The sequence below is a fragment of the Sus scrofa genome, chromosome 3, assembly GCF_000003025.6.
Source record: "Sus scrofa isolate TJ Tabasco breed Duroc chromosome 3, Sscrofa11.1, whole genome shotgun sequence".
NCBI classification, from domain to species: domain Eukaryota; kingdom Metazoa; phylum Chordata; class Mammalia; order Artiodactyla; family Suidae; genus Sus; species Sus scrofa.
The window spans coordinates 5,369,008-5,387,308 of record NC_010445.4 but is presented as its reverse complement, the minus strand read 5'-3'; the positions used below and the strand labels follow the sequence as shown (position 1 = coordinate 5,387,308).

The 18,301-nt window shown below is 52.8% G+C and overlaps 1 protein-coding gene across 2 annotated transcripts in view; it reads right to left on the bottom strand.

Annotated features, from left to right (window-relative positions):
- LMTK2 (lemur tyrosine kinase 2) overlaps positions 1-18,301 on the bottom strand; it is an 86,986-nt gene that overhangs the window by 21,915 nt on the left and 46,770 nt on the right. For both annotated transcript variants that reach the window (XM_021086090.1, XM_013995356.2), the window contains exons 7-8: positions 7,682-7,815; positions 345-429 (exon numbers count right to left, since the gene is read on the bottom strand). In XM_021086090.1, the coding sequence (XP_020941749.1) occupies positions 345-429; positions 7,682-7,815 (219 nt within the window). The remainder of the gene's footprint in view (positions 1-344; positions 430-7,681; positions 7,816-18,301) is intronic.

The following is an 18,301-nucleotide window of genomic DNA, read 5'->3' as shown; positions in this document are numbered from 1 at the left end:
GAGAACTGACTTACATTTGCAAGACACTTTTTGGCCCCACATGCTGCCACGTCACGCAGCCGGGCTGTGCCAACAACACAAATCAAAACCTCACGTACTTAAGTTTTTTTGGTGATAGATTTACGACAGAGTTTAAAAATCCAAATCCCGAGTTGACTGAACGTGAGTCAAAATTTCACTGAACACGTAACAGAAATATTTATATGATGTGTGAATTTTATTATGCAGCTGGCAATAATGATTTACCTCCCTTTCCAAAATGGTGTGGCCTTCTGTGATATGACCATTTCATGACTATGAAATTAAATGTGATCAAGGAGAGAATCCTTAAGCCTTTGGCTTACCTTGTACCTGCTGAATCCTACTCCATAATCTCCCACTTTCACATTTAAGTCCGAGGTAAGAAAACAATTCCGCAAGGCTAAATCGCTGCAAACACAAAGAGTGAAATGAACACGAGAGCAAGGTAAACCAGTAAGTAACCAGGATAACACAACATGAAACCGCTATGGCAAAAGGCTTTCTCAATTAATCAGATGAGTCTGTGTACTGAGCTCCCTGCTTAATAATGTGCTACAATCCTTTTTTGCATAGCAAAAGATAGTACCACATTCTTAATTACTTAAAGAATTGAGGCAATCAGACAGACTTTTTGGCAAATAACTCTGGACGATGAACATATCTGTATCTTGTTCTGCATTAATACCAGATTTATGGCTCATTTCCTAGTGTTTGTAGAGTTATCAATAAAGAATTCTAAATAGGCCAAATTGTCTGAGTTTTTAAAAAAATAACTTGCACTACCTGAGTAATACCCAGCAGTAGTCAATTTACTGTCAGTAAAGACGAATGAGGTTACAACTTCTAGCACCCCAGATTAACCGACATTGTTAAAAACGCTTGTTTTTAAACTCCTTTTTCTAAGATACATAAACATTATAAAGAAGCCCCTTCCAAATCAATCACTCTCATCTCCTCCAAACTGCGCCTTTTCCACCAGGGAGGCAAAGAGCGTGTTTTCAAGATTTTCTTAAAACAACTTACTTATACAGTTTATCTAAGACAAGTTAATTTTCAAAAACACCTAATTTGGAAAAAAAAAAAAAAAAAAAACCAAAAACCTATTTTTTCTAAAGGAACTTCCCATACAGACAATAAACTACAGTGTCTGGATTTCAGTTTTAGCCCTTAGCATCTTTTTAATTAACAACTGGCATGTGAATAAAAAAGCCACTAAATTTAGAGTTCCCTTCGTGGCTCAGTGGTTAATGAATCTGACTAGGAACCATGAAGTTGCAGGTTTGATCCCTGGCCTTGCTCAGTGGTTAAGGATCCGGTGTTGCCGTGAGCTGTGGTGTAGGTCGCAGATGCGGATCGGATCCCGAATTGCTGAGGCTCTGGCGTAGGCTCCGATTAGACCCCCAGCCTGGGAACCTCCATATGCCGCAGGAGCGGCCCTAGAAAAGGCAAAAAGTCCAAAAAAAAAAAAAAAAAGCCACTAAACTAAAAACAGAGTCAGACACCTAATTTATAGTTTTAAATCATGAATAAAAGTTCTCAGAGACTGACTTTCTGGAGTCCAAAGTTTAAAACGTCGGTCTTTATATGGCTGTGGAAGACCGAAAACTTAATTATTAAATTCTTATTTTCAAAGATTTTCAGTTCCAAAGCTCACGTGTCTGAAACATAACAAGGAGGCTGACGACAGCACCAGCTGACAGCGAGGCAATTCAATGACAGCGTGGCGCCTGACACCACCGATTCCGTCATATGATAACTGGCTGCTGTTTACCAAGCACTTGCTTGACACCAGGTGTTTCCCTAAGCACCTGACATGCGCTAACTCATTTGATCTTGACAACAAACCTTTGAGGCGGGGCCTGTTCTGCTACCCATTTATAGAAAAGAAAGCTGAGCCACGAGAACTGAAGTGTGTCCATCTTGCACCATCAATAACCAAGAAAACGTGCTGCCAGTCAGGGCACTGCCGTGAGTGTGCCTGGTCTCCACGTACAATTATAATCATTAAGTTCCTCTCGTGAGTGGCATTTTCACAGTGCTCCTTCCAGAAGCCATCAGGCCTGTGGAGGCGTCTGAAGAGAACCTCGAGACAGCGCCACTGTGACCAGCCATGCAGAGGCACAGCTGGGAGATGGGCAGTGTCCCGGCCCACCGCAGCACAGCCAATCTGGCTACAAAGCAAGTTACAGGAATGTTCTGGTTCCCTAGTGCATAGAAAAGTGATGTTTACACCACACTGTGGTCTATTAACTGTGCAAGAGCAGTACGTCCTAAAAAAAAAGTACAATTCTTCGTTTAAAATCCGTTATTGGTGGAGTTCCTGTTGTGGCTTAGCGGGTTACAAACCCGACTAGTATCCACGAGGATGTGGGTTTGATCCCTGGCCCTACTCAGTGGGTTAAGGATCCGGTGTTGCTGGGAGCTGTAGGGTAGGTCGCAGATGTGGCTTGGATCCCGTGCTGCTTTGGCTGAGGTGCAGGCCGGTAGCTACAGCTCTGATGTGACCCCTAGCCTTGCAGCTTCCAGGTGACGCAGCTGCAGCCCTAACAAAGGAAAAAAAACGAACCCCCCCCCCCCACCAAAATGTTACCGTTTAAAATGTGCCTAAATATTTACATAGTAACATGAACCATCACTGATCCCAGATCACCACGATATTAATAACTGAAAAAGTCGGAAGCGTCCCCAGAATTACCACAACATCACACGGCGACCCGAAGGGAGCAAGGGCTGCTGGGGCAGGGCACCGACAGAGGGCTGCCGTGAAGCCCTGCAGCGTGTGCCGCGTTCGACAAACTGAAATGCGCCTGGAGAACCTTCCAGCCCGAAGGAGGGAACTGGTCCCTACTTTTGCATCTCCGGAGTCCCACAGACAGCCCTTCTCAGCCTCCCCGGCAGCCCCCTCCTAAGAGTGGGCCCGAGAGCTGGGCGCCACCAGCCATCCAGAGGGTCCCGTGTCCCTCCCCGCGGGCCGCCCTGCTGCCTCCCTCCTCGCCCCGCTCCTCGCACACCTGCCCTGCAGGTCTTTAGATACAGGAGAGGCTCAGAGAAAAGACGCGAAAGGCCTGTGGCTCTCGTTATAAATGCAACTGTGTGAACCTCAAGGTCTCTGACTCTGCGACGCCCAGGGGAGGAGGAAGTGCCTCCCGGGACCCGAGGACCAGGGGTGCCCAGGACGGAGAGCGTGTTCTCCCTCCCCCAAGCCCCCAGTCAGCCCGGTACCGTCCCAAGAATGCGACTAGTCTTGCCTGCACGACCAAGAACAGGGCGATTTGGGAGCTGGTTTCTTCCCCCAGCTGAAAAAACAGGCAGGAGGGTTAACCAGCAAGGGTTAACACACAAGGTTTTCACATGCATAAAACTCTCCCCAAAAGGAATTGCTTTTGTAACAGTAGTGTCATCCAGACGCAAAATGATGATATAATTCAGCTCAAAACTGGTGAAAATGAGTATTTCCTGAAGCCCCAAAACATGCCAAGCTAAAGCAAAGGTGTAACTTTTTAACAGCAGAGGTAACTCTTGACGTCAATGGCTGGTTTGGGTCAGGAAATGCAAACATACCCAGGATATTCTTCCTTCAAGTTGAAAAACAGGTCTGGCGGCAAGGCTGCCAAGGGATCCAGCCCTGAACGACTCTCAACGCTTTGGCTCGGTCCCCTGGGCTGGCAGCACTCGCTGTCACCTCAGCTGCCGGTGACTGCATGGGCCACGGCCACGTGAGCGGAGCTGGCGGCCACAGGAAGCGGGAGCTCACAGATGAAAAGAGTTCTCAAGAGCTGCCCGGCCCGGCCCACGAGGAAGCATCACGCCTGCCCACAGCTCAGAAGGACCCTGCTCCGATGCCAGGCGCTCGGCGAGGCTGGAGCCACCCTCAAACCCTCCTCTCCTCGCGGTGCCACCTCCTCAGCTCTCCCGGCAACCCCAACCCCCGAGCAACCAGCCAGCCAGGCGCGCCTACTCCTCCCGCGTGGCACACACCACCTCTGCCATCTCCCCAAAAGCACCTCAGGGCAAGAGCACCTCCGTTTCTTAGAAGAAGGCGGCTCTGCGGGGTTAAGTAACCGGCGTACTCTGGGGAAGCTGGAGAGAACAACCTGGACCCCCGTCTGGCTGCCCCCGGCAGCCACGGAGACTGAAGACAATCCCGCCGTGGGCTGCGGGGGACGCCACTCGCCACCTGCAGGTGGGCTGCAGACCCCCGAGAGCAGCAGGGAGGGCAGGAAGAGCAGGCCCGCAGGACACAGGTGGACCCCGTCCCCACATCCCGCTTCCCTTCCCCGCAGCAGCGCAGACACAAGCTTGCGGCTGTGACCCCCGCCCCGCGACCTCACACGCACACCCCACACCCGTGGAAACGGGGTCCTATGAACACGGGGCCCTATAACACTGGACAGCCACGCTCGGAGGCTGGATGACTCAGTAACCTCGGTGTTTCTCGGCAGAAAGGACCTCGGACTGGAAAACTGGGCCAACCCCAAAGAGGTCTCCAGCCACACAGGCCACCACGAGGCCCGGCCGCTCACTGGAAGCTCTCTGCACTTGGCTCATGGCAGTGACCTGGTGGCTCTGGACTCAAGCTGCTCCTTGAGGAAGACTGAAGGCTGGGACAACACGTCCCGGGCCTGCAGCCAGCACAGCAGAAGGGTATGGGGCGTGACACACTGGCAGCTCCTGCTGTTTAGCTGGCCTTCGGGACAGCCATGTGTTTGACGGCAGAAACACAGGCGACCCAAGGCCCAGGCATAAGCCCCTGAGACAGTAAGTCCATATAAAACTTAACTGCAGCGCTTTTCCAGATCAGTTTCCACGTGGACCTGGCAGATGTTCTACTTTCAACCAACCCAAAAAGCCTGATTTTGAGTCAGCCAATGAACATTCTAAAGCCCAACTTCAAAATATGCTATTATGTATTCAACACATATATGTAACATTTGGCCGCACCCATGGCACGTTGCTGCGCCCAGCATCGAATCTGAGCCACAGCAACGAGCTGGGACACTGCAGTGACAACACCAGATCCTTAACCTGCTTGGCCACAAGGGAACTCCTTATTCAGTATATTTGGTAACAACCTAAAGTGGAAAATAACATGAAAACATACAGACTGAATCACTTTGCTGTACACCTGAAACAAACACAATATTGTAAATCAACTCTACTTTGATTTAAAAATAATGCTATTACAATGTGCTACCAACAACCACCACAAAAATACACAAAATTTTGCCCCAAATGTAAATTTCTTTTTTTTTTTTTTTTTTTTGGTCTTTTTGCCATTTCTTGGGCCACTCCCACGGCATATGGAGGTTCCCAGGCTAGGGGTCGAATCGGAGCTGTAGCCACCAGCCTACGCCAGAGCCACAGCAACGCGGGATCCGAGCCGCGTCTGCAACCACAGCTCACGGCAACGCCGGATCCTTAACCCACTGAACGAGGCCAGGGATCCAACCTGCACCCTCATGTATGCTGGTCAGATGGATGGGACCTTCCCAAGTTTTATTCATTTATTTATTTTGAAGCCAATTTTTAAAACACAATAGTAAAAACCGACTTGGGCTTTAAACACAATTTCTAAGAAAGAAATATGAAAAAAACTCCACAGTTTCTAGCTGTCTTTGATACGTTTATGTTGCTTACTCTTTTTTTTTTCCTTTTCAGTCTGCACCCACGGCATATGGAAGTTCCCAGGCTGGGGGGGCGCGTCGGAGCTGCAGCTGCCAGCCTTACACCACAGCTATGCCAACACCAGATCCAAACCACATCTGCAACCTACGCCACAACTTGTGGCCGTGCTGGATCCTTAACCCACTGAGCGAGGCCGGGGATCGAACCTGCATCCTCACGGACACTGTGTGGGGATCTCAACCCTCTGAGCCACAACAAGTACTCCTTGTTGCTGATTCTCATGCGACACTTTTAAAACTCTCCATTCTCCAAAATCTAAAAATTCCTAAACCAAGTGCTGGGTAACAGTCATCTGTGTTTTCCAAAAGATGAACAGTATACATAGGCTGATTATTAACCTGTTATAAGATTAAAAACAGAATGATTTCTCCATTGAAAAAACAACTCGATCTTTACATCTGGAAGTTTTGTGGAAAGGTTGCTGCCTCAGTCTGAAGAAACTCATCATTTTTCAGGGTCTCTTAAAAAGCCCTTTATCAGAGTGATTTGCTCACTATGCAAGTTATACAAGATAGAGGTATAAGGAAAATGTTAATTTTCCCTTTTCCCACAGCCTGAAGTAATGTTGAGAAATTGACAGGTTATGTTCCCCTGACTGTTCAGACACACACCAACAAATACAAGCAGGGGGTTTCTTTCTTGTTAAAATGGTGCCATGGTATAACTATACCCCTGTGCAACCTGCTTTCAAAAAGATTTAATACCTCACAGACATCCTCCCCCGAGTTGGTACACACAGGTGTTCTTTTCAAGCCTCTGGACTGTTAAGAGTTAAACAACGAAATTAAAATCAACTAAGGAGACATGGCTGTGTTTCTTCAGAGGCCTGAGAAATAATTTTAAATGACTAAAATCAGAGCTCAAAAGGCTAGAAGAGAATAAGCAGGAATCGCCTTTCGGGTTTACAGAATCACCATCTCAGACGGGACTCAAAGCCCTTTGTTGTTTTAATTATTAAAAAAAAAAAAATTTTTTTTTTTTTTTTGGTCTTTTCTAGGGCTGCTCCCTCAGCATATGGAGGTTCCCAGGCTAGGGGTCGAATCGGAGCTGTAGCCGCCAGCCTACACCACAGCCACAGCAACACGTGATCTGAGCCGTGTCTGCGACCCACACCACAGCTCACGGCAACGCTGGATCCTTAACCCACTGAGCAAGGCCAGGGATCGAACCCGCAGCCTCATGTTCCCTAGTTGGGTTCGTTAACCACTGCGCCACTACAGGAACTCCTAATTATGAAAATGATAATTGGATTTCCCACTGTGGCTCAGTGGCAACGAACCTGACTAGTATCCAAGAGGGCTGGGAAGCGCTCCCTGGCCTCGCCCAGTGGGTTAAGGATCCGGCGTTGCTGTGAGCTGCGGTGTAGGTCGCAGATGCGGCTCCGTACCCGCATTGCTTGTGGCCGTGGTGTAGGCCGGCGGCTACAGCTCCAATTCACCCCCTAGCTTGGGAACCTCCATATGCGTGCATGTGGCCCTAAAAAGAGACAAAAAAGAAAGAAAGAAAATTGCATCGATGATCCGAACAAAATACAACATCCTCCAAAGAGCTGTGGCTATTCGCTATTCGCCAGGACCAGAAAGGTCTGGACAGGAACGTGTTCCTCCAGCGATGCCTGTGCGGCTCCTGCTCGGCCTGATCCCCGCAGCCCAGCCTGGGCGGCCGCCTGGGCAAAAACAACAGCCCCAGCGCCTCCCCTCCCATCTCAGGAACGGGAGGCGGTTAGCATCAGGCCTGACGCTGACCGGAGGAGGACGAGGAGCGCTGTCGGGAGGCAGACTGGGGCTGCTCCCGCTCCACTCTGAGCCATGCGCGCTCTTTCACACCCTCCGAGATGCGGGAAGTGATGTCCAGACCTCAGGCTGTGCCGCGGCACCCTGTTCCCCAGCTCAGCCCCTGTGCTGACGCGGGCACCCAGGGGCAGCGCGCCCGCAGCCGGCCAGCCGGCGGCCCCCGAGCTTCGAGCGGGACCCACCTGTGCAGGAAGTGCAGCTTGTGCATGGCAGCCAGCCCCGCCGCGATCTCGCACGCCATCCGCTGCAGCAGCATGGTCTGCGCGTCCCCCCGCACCGGCTCCGGCTCGTTGCGCAGGTAAGTTTTCAGGTCGCCCTGCGAAAAGCAACCCAGTTCAGTTTCCAAAGAGGACCAGGCAGAGGCCTACCTTAGCGGACAGGAGCGGTGAAGCCTGTCTGCTAGAAAGAGAGGTCTCAGATCCGAGCCGAGGGAGGCCGCCCGCACGGAGCACGTCTGAAATGACAAAGCGCGATTCCCATCAGACACCGAAGGCGGAGAAGACGCGCGGCGCCTTCGAGGAGCATTCTGAACTAAACAGGAGTTTCTCCTTGTCGTGGGAACATACGTGTAACAGCTTTAAGGAGGTCATTTGGCCACGACGCACGATTCAAACCAAGTGCAGAGGGACACAACTTCGAGGTCCCTGAGAGACAACACGCAGACCTCCAGGCTGCCTTCCGGGACTCGAGAAGAATCCACCACCTCGGCCAGGCCGAGGTACCCAGAGCAACGGAGGGAGACAAGAAAAGAAAAAGGGGTAGAAATGGAGCAAAGAAGTACGTCCGGTGCCGGGAACGGCTTCAGGTCTCGGCCAGCCTCCCCAGGGCCCTGTGCGGCCAGAGGCCTCTGAGAGAAAGAACATTCTAGCCACCCCAGAAAAAGTCATGATGTCAGTTTAAAGACGCCTCTTCAAAGGACAGCGACTCAAGCAGGAGAATGAACACACACAGGTGCACGCACCCGGCACCCAGCACCCAGCACCCGGGCCTCAATGCCAAGCCCCCGGGTGCTCCCACGGCACGTCCCCGCCTTACCCGGCTCCTGCTCACGAGTTTCAGGATTCCATGCCTTGGAGGAGGGTGACAGCATGTGTTTTGGGAAGAGCTACACTTCTGGGGAAATCCTCCACATTCTGCTTTCCACAGGATTAAACATTTATTCATGTGATTTAATTCCAAATTAAAGCCTTACATATTCAATTAATAAAATTTAGAAAGCCGATAGCTTTCAGTTTTCTTTATACTACGTCCAAAAGACTCCGGAAGGAGGCAATTTGCCTCGGCCAACAGAGGAATCAACACATTTCTCCTAACTGCTCCTGAAAATAATAGGAAATGGATGAAATTCCTCCCAGAATCAGACTGGGAGACACAGTGTTTCTTTACCAGCATTTGTCCGCATTTAATACCGACTACATGCTAATGGGATTTCGGGGTCCCCACCAAGAATCTACATCTGTTTTCATCCCGTTTCAATCATCTTCACGCAAATGCTAATGTTGATATTAACAACCCTTATTCACCACCTGGGCTTCTGAGCATGCGCCGGGCACTGGGCTGGGAGTGTGCACACCTGTGACCTCCAATAACTCTGGCACTTTCAAACCCTCTCCAGAGGTGGAATGAGGCTTAGGGAGGGTGAGGAATTGGCCCAAGGTCACAGACCCGAGGAACTGTGGGGCCGCACACCTACTCTTCAGTTCACCAACTTGTCAGGAAGATTCTATTTGGCGAGTGAGTCAAATTTGCGTGCAGATGAAAGCAACGATTGTATCAGAATGAATGTCGTGTCAACTCAAGTCAATCACAGGGCCTTGGAGGATTCGCCCAGCTTCACACAACCGCTCTGCCAGGAGCACAGCTGCTCCTGCAGGACCGAGGGGTGGGCTCACAGCGGCCCCCTCACTTCTTTCCGCTTTTGTTCCGCAGTTGCAGGTCCAAGGTGCCCCAGGGGGAAGCACACACCTTTCTTCCCTTTAAAAAATACATGCTCTCAGAGTTCCTGCTACGATTCAATGGGATCGGCAGCAGCTTCGGGAGCGCTGGGCCACAGGTTCAATCCCTGGCCAGCACAGTGGGTCAAGGATCGGTGTTGCTGCAGCTGCAGCTCGGATCTGATCCCTGGCCCAGGAACTCCACATGCCGTGGGGCGGCCAGAAAAGGAAAAAAAACAAAAACAATAAACCACTTTTCCCACCCCAATCCCACCTTCACCCAGGCTAAGCTCTGTCCAGCTGGGAGCGGTGGGAATAAAGACAGGTTTGGGTGGCAATGAAATTAACCCAGAAAAACTCCAGCAGAAAGCACCAGGCCTGCAGCCCACCGGGAATTTCACGAGGTATTCCATACGGAAACAAAACATGAACACAGAGGGCTTAGGTTTCTTTACATCACCGTGAAACGACAACTTAAATGCACTTGTCTAACCCCTTTCCTGCCACATCCATCTAAGGAGAAACTGCCCTCACACAAAAGGAGAGCCTATGCTGTGCTGTAACTGGCCAGTTCTCAAAACAAACAGAAGCTGCTGGCAAACAGCAAACACGCCCCAAGTGACTCTGGCCATGAAGGCAGGAATGGCAGAGAGGGTGTAGCTATTTTTCAAGGTTATCTAAAGTATATTCCTTACCACTCACTGTTCTTAAAATATCGTTTCTCTCTTGGAGTTCCCACTGGGGTGCAGTGGGTTAGGAATCAGACTGTTGCAGCTTGGGTCGCTACGGAGGGGAGGGTTCAATCCCTGGCCCTGGCATTGCCATATGCTGTGGGTGTGGCCATAAAAAAACCAAAAAACAAAAAAAAACAAACCTTCCCTCCACAAGAGGCCACTCCCCGGATTTCACTAGAAGATAAAGTAAAATAGCCAGAAGGGGATTTTGCCTCCAAATATTAATGTCATGTTTCCAGCCTGGCAAAACCTGAACGCCTCTTCCCTCCCTCCCAACGAGACATGACGGGAGCACGTCCAGGCCAGCACAGCGCCAGCCTGAGGACGTAACTTCAGCGCTTACGGGGGAGCCACCGCAGCTTCTCATGGATGAGGTTGCGATGGGCTGTGAAGGGTCCAGGGTTATTTCTAGGTTCTAGAAAAAGCCTCAGAACTCCCCTGGCACCATCCTCTAAAAGAAAAAGCAGAATTAAATCTTTATACAATAAAAATGTTTACAGTATGTACGTACTAAAAATGGAACATCTGCCTTATTTGTATTTTAGGGACACTTAGTGAGAAGAGAGGATTATTACTTTGGTCCATTAGTTGAAAAAAAAAAAACACTCAGGACAGCAATGTATTCTGAATGAAAGTTTCCTTTACCCAAGGTTTTTGGGTGGGTTTTTTTTTTTTTTTTTTTTTTTGGCCTTTTTAGGGCCGCACCCGCAGCATATGGAGGTTCCCAGGGTAGAGGCTGAACCGGGAGCTGTAGCCGCTGGCCTACACCACAGCCACAGCAACTTGGGATTCAAGCCAAGTCTGTGACCCATACCACTGCTCACAGCAACGCCGGATCCCTGACCCACTGAGCGAGGCCAGGGATTGAACCTGCGTCCTCACGGATGCTAGTCAGATTCATTTCCACTGTGCCACGACGGCAACTCCCTTTTACCCAAGTTGTAAAAATTTCTCAGATCCTCCGCAAATAATCCTCTCCCCCCAAAACTCAGGAAGAACAATGTATGACACTAGGTGGCAGCAAAGGGCTTATTCCAGAGCAGCCAGGGGACTGAGTCATTCAGACACTTAAATCCTCAGACCCCAGCATCAGCCGCCACGAGGGCTGGGCCCCGCTGTCTGCAGGACACGGACAGCGATGAGTTCATTTCAATACAGTGTAAAAACCCAACAACTAAGTAGCTTTATAGCCGAAAAAAGTACAGTCATTCATACATTTGATAGCATGATCTGGGGGAAAACATGTTTTTAAACAAAAACATGGGTGAAAGCATGGCATTTTCAACACTGCCCGGGACCCAGACACCCCCGCCCGGCCCAGGCTTCTCTTAGCCCCCTGGGTTCTCTGTGTCACCACTCACGGCCTCCTGCACAGCACCTCCTGTGACGACAGGCTCTCCACCCCGCGCCCGCTAACGCAGCTCAGCCTCTCCCCAGCCCCGTGCTGCTCACACACCTCTCAGGGCAACCACACAAAGAGCCAGCAGGTGCCCTCTGCCTCCGACCCGGCTCCCTCCTCGCTGCTCCCGCCAGGCTGTCCCTGGCCGCCTCTGCCCAATGCACGCTGGGCGGGTGCCTCGCCAGCAGAACCAGGCGAGGGACCCGCTTCTTCCCTCCCGCCAGTCTCCCAGCTTCCCTCCCGCCTCCTCTCTGGGCCCCCTGCTGGGGCTGCTGTGGGCGCTGTCCTTGGTTCTCGTCCCTTCTCCCCGGGACATCCACTCCCGCGTGATTCTATCACCCCATGGCTTCAAAAATCTCCTCGCAGACACTCCTCTGGTTCGGACCCCCACGTCCCAAGCCAGACTGTTCCACTGCCAGGCGGGCGCCTTCCCCAGACGCCCCGAGAGGCACCTCGAACCTGACATCCAGGGCGAAGCCCCGACCCCGGGAAATGGCGCCACCATCTTGCCAGTGGATCAGACCAAAGCCAAGACTTCACTCTTGAGTTCGCTCTGTCCCTAGACTCCCACCCATCACCAAGTCCCGGGCCTATTTGCAGAAGAGCCGGGGTGAGGGGCCCAGGGGGTACCAAGTGTGGGGAATGCGCCGGTCCCAGCCCCCCAGGCCCTCCAGCAAGCCTGGTCCCATGGTGTCGTCTCCTCTGCTGGCTCTGAGACGGGGACACTGTCCCCATGCACCACACGCACCTCTGTCCACGACACCCCCACCCCTCCTCTCTTCTCCACAAGCTCCTGGGAGCAGGGACATGTCGCTCGTCTCTGGACGCCCACCCGGAAGGGTCCCCGGTGCACGCGTCCGCTAAGACGCGGCCAGGAACCAGGCGTTTTCCGTATCTGTACCAAGGGCCAGTTAGAACAGAGGCTTCCTACTGGTGGAAAATGCGTGCACGAACATCACGCCACCCAGCACAAAGGTACACAGGATAAAATTTAGCCGTGAGCAGTCGCTACCGGCCATCATGTGGCCTCAGGCAGGTCGATTAGGCGGACAAACAAGAGCAGAACGGAAAGCCTGCTCCGAGGTCAGACCTGGGTGGGATTCCTCAGAGCCCCTGCTCTCGCGCAGCCTCGCTTTTCTCATCCTGAGACCCCGAGGAGCAGCAAACTTCACAGGCCCAGCACGGGGCAGCCCAGGGCAGCGGCCCCGCTCGGCTGCCCCCAGCGCCGGGAGCCCGGGATCTGCGGCCCCGACTGGTCCTGAGCCTCGGGGCACACGTGCTGCTGGCCCGCCCCGGCCCTTCCAGAAGGCCACCCCTGCTCTCCTGGCTGAACAGCATCGAGGAAGTCCGTCCAGGACACCACGAAGGCTCCCCTGCAAAGAAACTATCACCTCTTGCTTCGGAGTCGGGTGAGAGAAGGAACTACTACCTCTGAGGACACAGGCCGTGCCGCCCCGCCCCCGCCCCCGCCCCCGAGTCGCCTCGGCCTCCAGCCTCCCGGCCGCCGTCTCTCAGGGGACGGCGCCCTCTCCCACCGCGTCTCCACGCCCCGAGGGACCACCTGTGACCCCCCAGCACACACGCCGCCCGGCGTCCCTGCCCGGCTCCCGCTGCCCCCTCTCCTGCTGAGCAAGTCCAGCCACGCGGCCCTCCGCTCAGACCAAACGCCACCAACCCTCGGAGGTGAGGCCTGGTCAGCGCTGCCCCACAGATCCACTCCAACCCTTACTTCTCAATTAACTTAGGAAATGAGACATGAATAAACACAGCCACCCTTTCCTGTGCTCAGACCACACGGCCATCACCTTCCGGTCAGATGACCTTCCATCACCTCACAGACGCCTGGGCTGAGGCCCAGGGCGAGGAGGGAGCCCCCCAGGTGACACCCAAGTGAGACACGTGAGGCAGGCCGGGAAGGCCGGACAGGGTGGCTCACGCCCACGTTCCCGGGGCACGGCTCACCCCGGGGTGACTCGCCTGGGTCCCCAGAGCACGGGGCACAGCTCTTTGTGTGTCACAGGCGCACAGTACATTTTTGTTCCCTGAGTGATCCTGGCCCCCCAGCAAGTCGCACACAGGTCCGGGCAGCTCTGCTCCTCCGTAAACTCGGCACCATCAGCCTCACAGGTCGCTGGCTGCCGTCCAGCTACCAAACGCAGCAGAGTTTTCATTTTCTTTGGTAAAAACGCTTAGATAAAGTGCTTTTCAAAAAGAGACTGGTAATTCCATCTCAGAAAGAATTACTTAAGTAAGTGCGAAAATATTCTCTCCTTTCTACTTAAATGACGGTATTGCTGAGCATGATCCTGCCGGTGACGACAGAAAGGGCCAGCGTTCAGCCAAGGGCTCCCGACCTACTGAGAACACGCGAAGATAGTGGCTCCTTTCACGGTGGCCGCAGCTGCCGATTACCAGGCCTGGGCTGCTGGCCCGCAGCCCCTGGGCTCTGGCCAGAGGGCGGTTCTGCCTTGGACGACGCCCCTCTGCTCAGGCCTGCCTCTTTCTGGAGGCTCTGGGCCTCCAGGACGGGAGCGGGGCACAGCTGGATAGAGGCTCTGATGCGTGCGGGGCCGTCCCTGCAGGGCAGGCAGGCAGGTGGGCGCCTCCACGGCTCACGGGCTGATAAGGGTCTCTGCACAGAGACCAGAGAACGTGACCGCGGAGCCAGAGCCCCCTGTTGAGGCCCTAGTCCTTGATGCTGGGGAGCCCAGTTCCCCCTGAAATTTACTAGGTTCGGGAGGCGATGGGCACGGAACCGCCCTGGGAGGCAAGTGTGACCTCACTGCTGGGCGGGGCGGAGGGCTCCCGGGGTTAAAGGCCTCTACTGGGACTGAGACTGGTCCTTCCAAGTGCTGACCGACAGATTTCCCAAGGGCACACCAGCCTCCTCCCAGCCCGGGTCGCAGGTGGCACAGCACCTGACAGAACAGGAGGCCATTCCCCAGGCTTTCGTGTGTGTGGCAAAGCGCTCACCGCACACGACGACCACCCTGTTTCCAAGGGTGCAGTTCCGCGGCACGGAGACCCTGCGCGCTGCCGAACATCCGGGATCCCCGGCATCCACGCACGGAACGCCGTTCATCACCCCACAGGCACCCCGGCCCCGTTCCACACCAGCTCCGCGACCTCCAGCCCCTGGCGCCCACCGCGCCACCTCCTGTCTCTCTGAGCCCCACCGTCCATGCAAGGCCCTCGTGCACGTGGAATCGCGCAGCACGTGTCTTTGTGACTGAGCTCATCTCTCAGCTTCCTCCGCCCTGGAGCGCGTCAGCATTTCCCTGCCCCGCAGGCGGAGCGATACCCTGCTGAAGGCGAGGACCACGTGCGGCGCACGCCTTCCTCCCTCCATCGACACTGGGCTGCTCTCACCTCTCGCGGACCGTGAGTAAGGCCACTGTGAACACAGGCATGAAAGTATCTGTTTGAGAAGCTGCTTTCAGCTACTGTGGACATAGGAACCTGGAAGTGAAACTGTCAGACCATATGGTGATTCTATTTTAATTGTTTGAGGGGAAAATCATTGTTTTTAGGAATATGACTGTGGGGGAGTTCCCACTGTGGCTCAGTGGGAAAGAACCCCATCCGTAACCATGAGGATGTGAGTTCAATCCTGGGCCCCCCTCCATGGGTTAAGGACCCGGTGCTGCCATGAGCTGTGGTGTGCGTCACAGATACTGCTCAGATACAGCGTTGTTGTGGCTGTGGTGTAGACCGGCAGCTGCAGCTCTGATTCAACCCCTAGCCTGGGAATTTCCACATGCCATGTGTGCGGTCCTTAAAAAAAAAAAAAAAAAGGCCAAAAAAAATTACTGTTGATCAGCATAGACTTGGGTGGTTAAATAAAAACAGCTATCGGCTCCGTCCTGACAAGGACAGCTTTCGGTGGGGACGAGGGCGCCCTCCGGATGTTCAGCCTTTAGGAGCAAATGTTCCCCAACATGACTCAGGGGAGTCACATACAATGCGTGTTCTAAGAAGTCGCACCGGTTCACTCTGGAGGGCTGAGACATGACACAGAAAGCCAGGTGAGTGAATACGCAAGATCTGAATACTCGGTCCCGTGTAAATACCTGAAGAACATGCATTTAAATCTGAGACGGAAAGGTCCTGGGGAAAAACTTTATAAAAAAAGAATGTTAACAAAAACATGTCCGTATTACAGCGACATTAAAAACAATGCTGGGAGTTCCCGCCGTGGCGCAGCGGAAACGCATCCGACCAGGAACCGTGAGGTTGCAGGTTCGATCCCTGGCCTCGCTCCGTGGGTTAAGGATCTAGCGTTGCCATGAGCTGTGGTGTAGGTGGATGGCAGACGCGGCTCAGATCCTGTGTTGCTGTGGCTGTGGTGTCGGCCGGCAGCTACAGCAACTCTTAGACCCCTAGCCTGGGAACCTCCATATGCCGAGGGTGTGGCCCTAAGAGGACAAAAGACAAAAAACAAAACAGCAGCAGCAAAAAAAAACAATGTACAGTGACAGTATTAGAATCTTGTCAACAGCGGTCATTCTTGGTCACGATGCAGGAGTTATCTGTGCATCCTGCAATGTTTCAGTATTTCTTTATAAGGTCGGTTAAACGACCATTCCCCCCAAAACAGCACTCAACGAAACCCATCACCCGAACCCATTCAGAAGGAAACATGAAGCTCTGGCCCCTCCAGGAAAAACAACAACGTTGTCCAGGGAGCCTTTCGGGAATGGATGGAGAGAGGGGGTCAAGGATAAGCAAACGGCCTCGCACGTGAGCCAGGTGCAGGAACCACCTCAGGAGCCGGGAGACCTGCCCCTCTCGGGAGGAATGACAGCTCCCGCTGTGTTTCTACAGGGTCGCCCAGCAAGAGCGTTCCGGCTGTTACTTGTGATCGACAGCAGGAGCTCTGGGACCCCAAAAAGACAGCAGTGAACGTCTCAGAAGAGCAGAACTCTGACAAGCAAACTTGTGTCACCGCACAAAAGCACGTCCTTGGTCTTTCCCCAGCACAGCTATCACCTGCCATCGTGGTCGCCCAGAGCTGGACCAAACCGAGTTATTCTCATGACAAATCACTGAGGATCAAACATGCTACAGCTCTGATAAGACTGAGATAGTCAAGGAGTTCCCCGGTGGCTTAGTGGGTTAAGGAGTCGGTGCTACCACTGCTGTGGCGCAGGTTTGATCCCTGGCCCAGCAACTTCCACATGCTGCAGGTGGGGTCAAAAACAAAAAACAAAAACTAACTGAGATAATCAAAATAAAATATGCAATAAAACTATGAGAAACACCACTGACCAGTCCTCCCTCTTAGTTCTCATGCCTCTATTAACTAATCGGGCTCTGTGGCAACCACCACAGGCCGCCCCCCTCTAAGCAGGGGTCATGGCCATTTTCTGTGTGTCCCTCGGGAAGAGCACATGGCCTTTCCAAGGCATCAGTGAGCCCCTCCCAGAGAGAAGAAAGCATGAGAAGAAGGTGTGACTCTGGTTTCCTTACGTGGAGAGACAGCTCCGTGAGGTTCCAGCCTCTCTGGAGGAGGGTCAGAATGTTAAGGCTGACTGTGTTCCACTAAACATGCACGCTGTAATTTCTAGCATAACCATACACAAAACTAAGAAGCAGTATCTAAACCAGCAGACAGGGAAAACTGAAACAACAGCAACAGCCAATCAAGAATCCAAAAAGAGGCTAGAAAAAAAAGCCAAAAGAGCTGAGACAAGGAGGAAAAATATACAAAATAGCTACTAACATTCCAAACATCTCAGAGATACAATAAACACACATGGACTACATGTTCCGTGTCAAGTGACCAAGACGGACAGATCAATAGATTTCTAAGCAGCAGCTATTTCTAAGCAGCAGAAACAAGAGAAGAGGACTGCCAGAGATAAGCCAGACAAATTCTAACCAAAAGAAAGCTGGCATAACGATATTAGTATCAGTAAAAACAGACTTTATTCTCAGTATGCTTTTTCTGTGCTGTGTGTGTCTTTTTAGGGCTACCCCTGCAGCACATGGAAGTTCCCGGGCTAGGGGTGCACTGGAGCTGCAACTGCTGGTGTACACCACAGCAACACAGAGTCTAAGCGGCATCTGTGACCTGCATCACAGCTCACGGCAGTGCCGGATGCTTTAACCCACTGAGCGAGGCCAGGGATCGAAGCCACACTCTCTTGGATACTAGTTGGGTTCGTTACCGCTGAGCCACCACGGGAACTCCCTCAGTAACACTTTCACTTTTAGAGCCCCTTCAAAATGGTCAAAGTTGCAAGTTATAGGAGGTCCTATCATTTCTAAATGTGTTTCCCTGACACAAGTGTGTATCAAAATGCACAAGGCAAAACAGCGAGAAGTATAAGGAAAAGTGCGGAGAATCCAGAAACAGAGCCGGAGATGTTAACAGGCCTCTCAGTAACGGACAGAAAACGGAGCCAGGCTCCCCACGCCCGCGCCCTCCCGGGAAACCCGGAGGGTACGGGAGATGTGGACAGCCTCACCCACTTGACCCAAGAGAGCCACAGCGACTGGTACACACATCAGGCCCACACTCATGTGCACCCCCAGAACCCACAGACAGGATGGAACAGGGGCCCTGGGCTGCAGCAGAGCCGCGGCTGCCCGGGGCCGCCACACAAGAGGGTAAGGACCGCGTGGCTCTCGGCGGCCGCTGAGATCTGCGGGGTTACGACGACACGCTCCCGGAAAGCTGGCCCGGCGCCCGGGTTAATAACTGTTCTTGGGGATCAAACCGCCTGGGGGAGA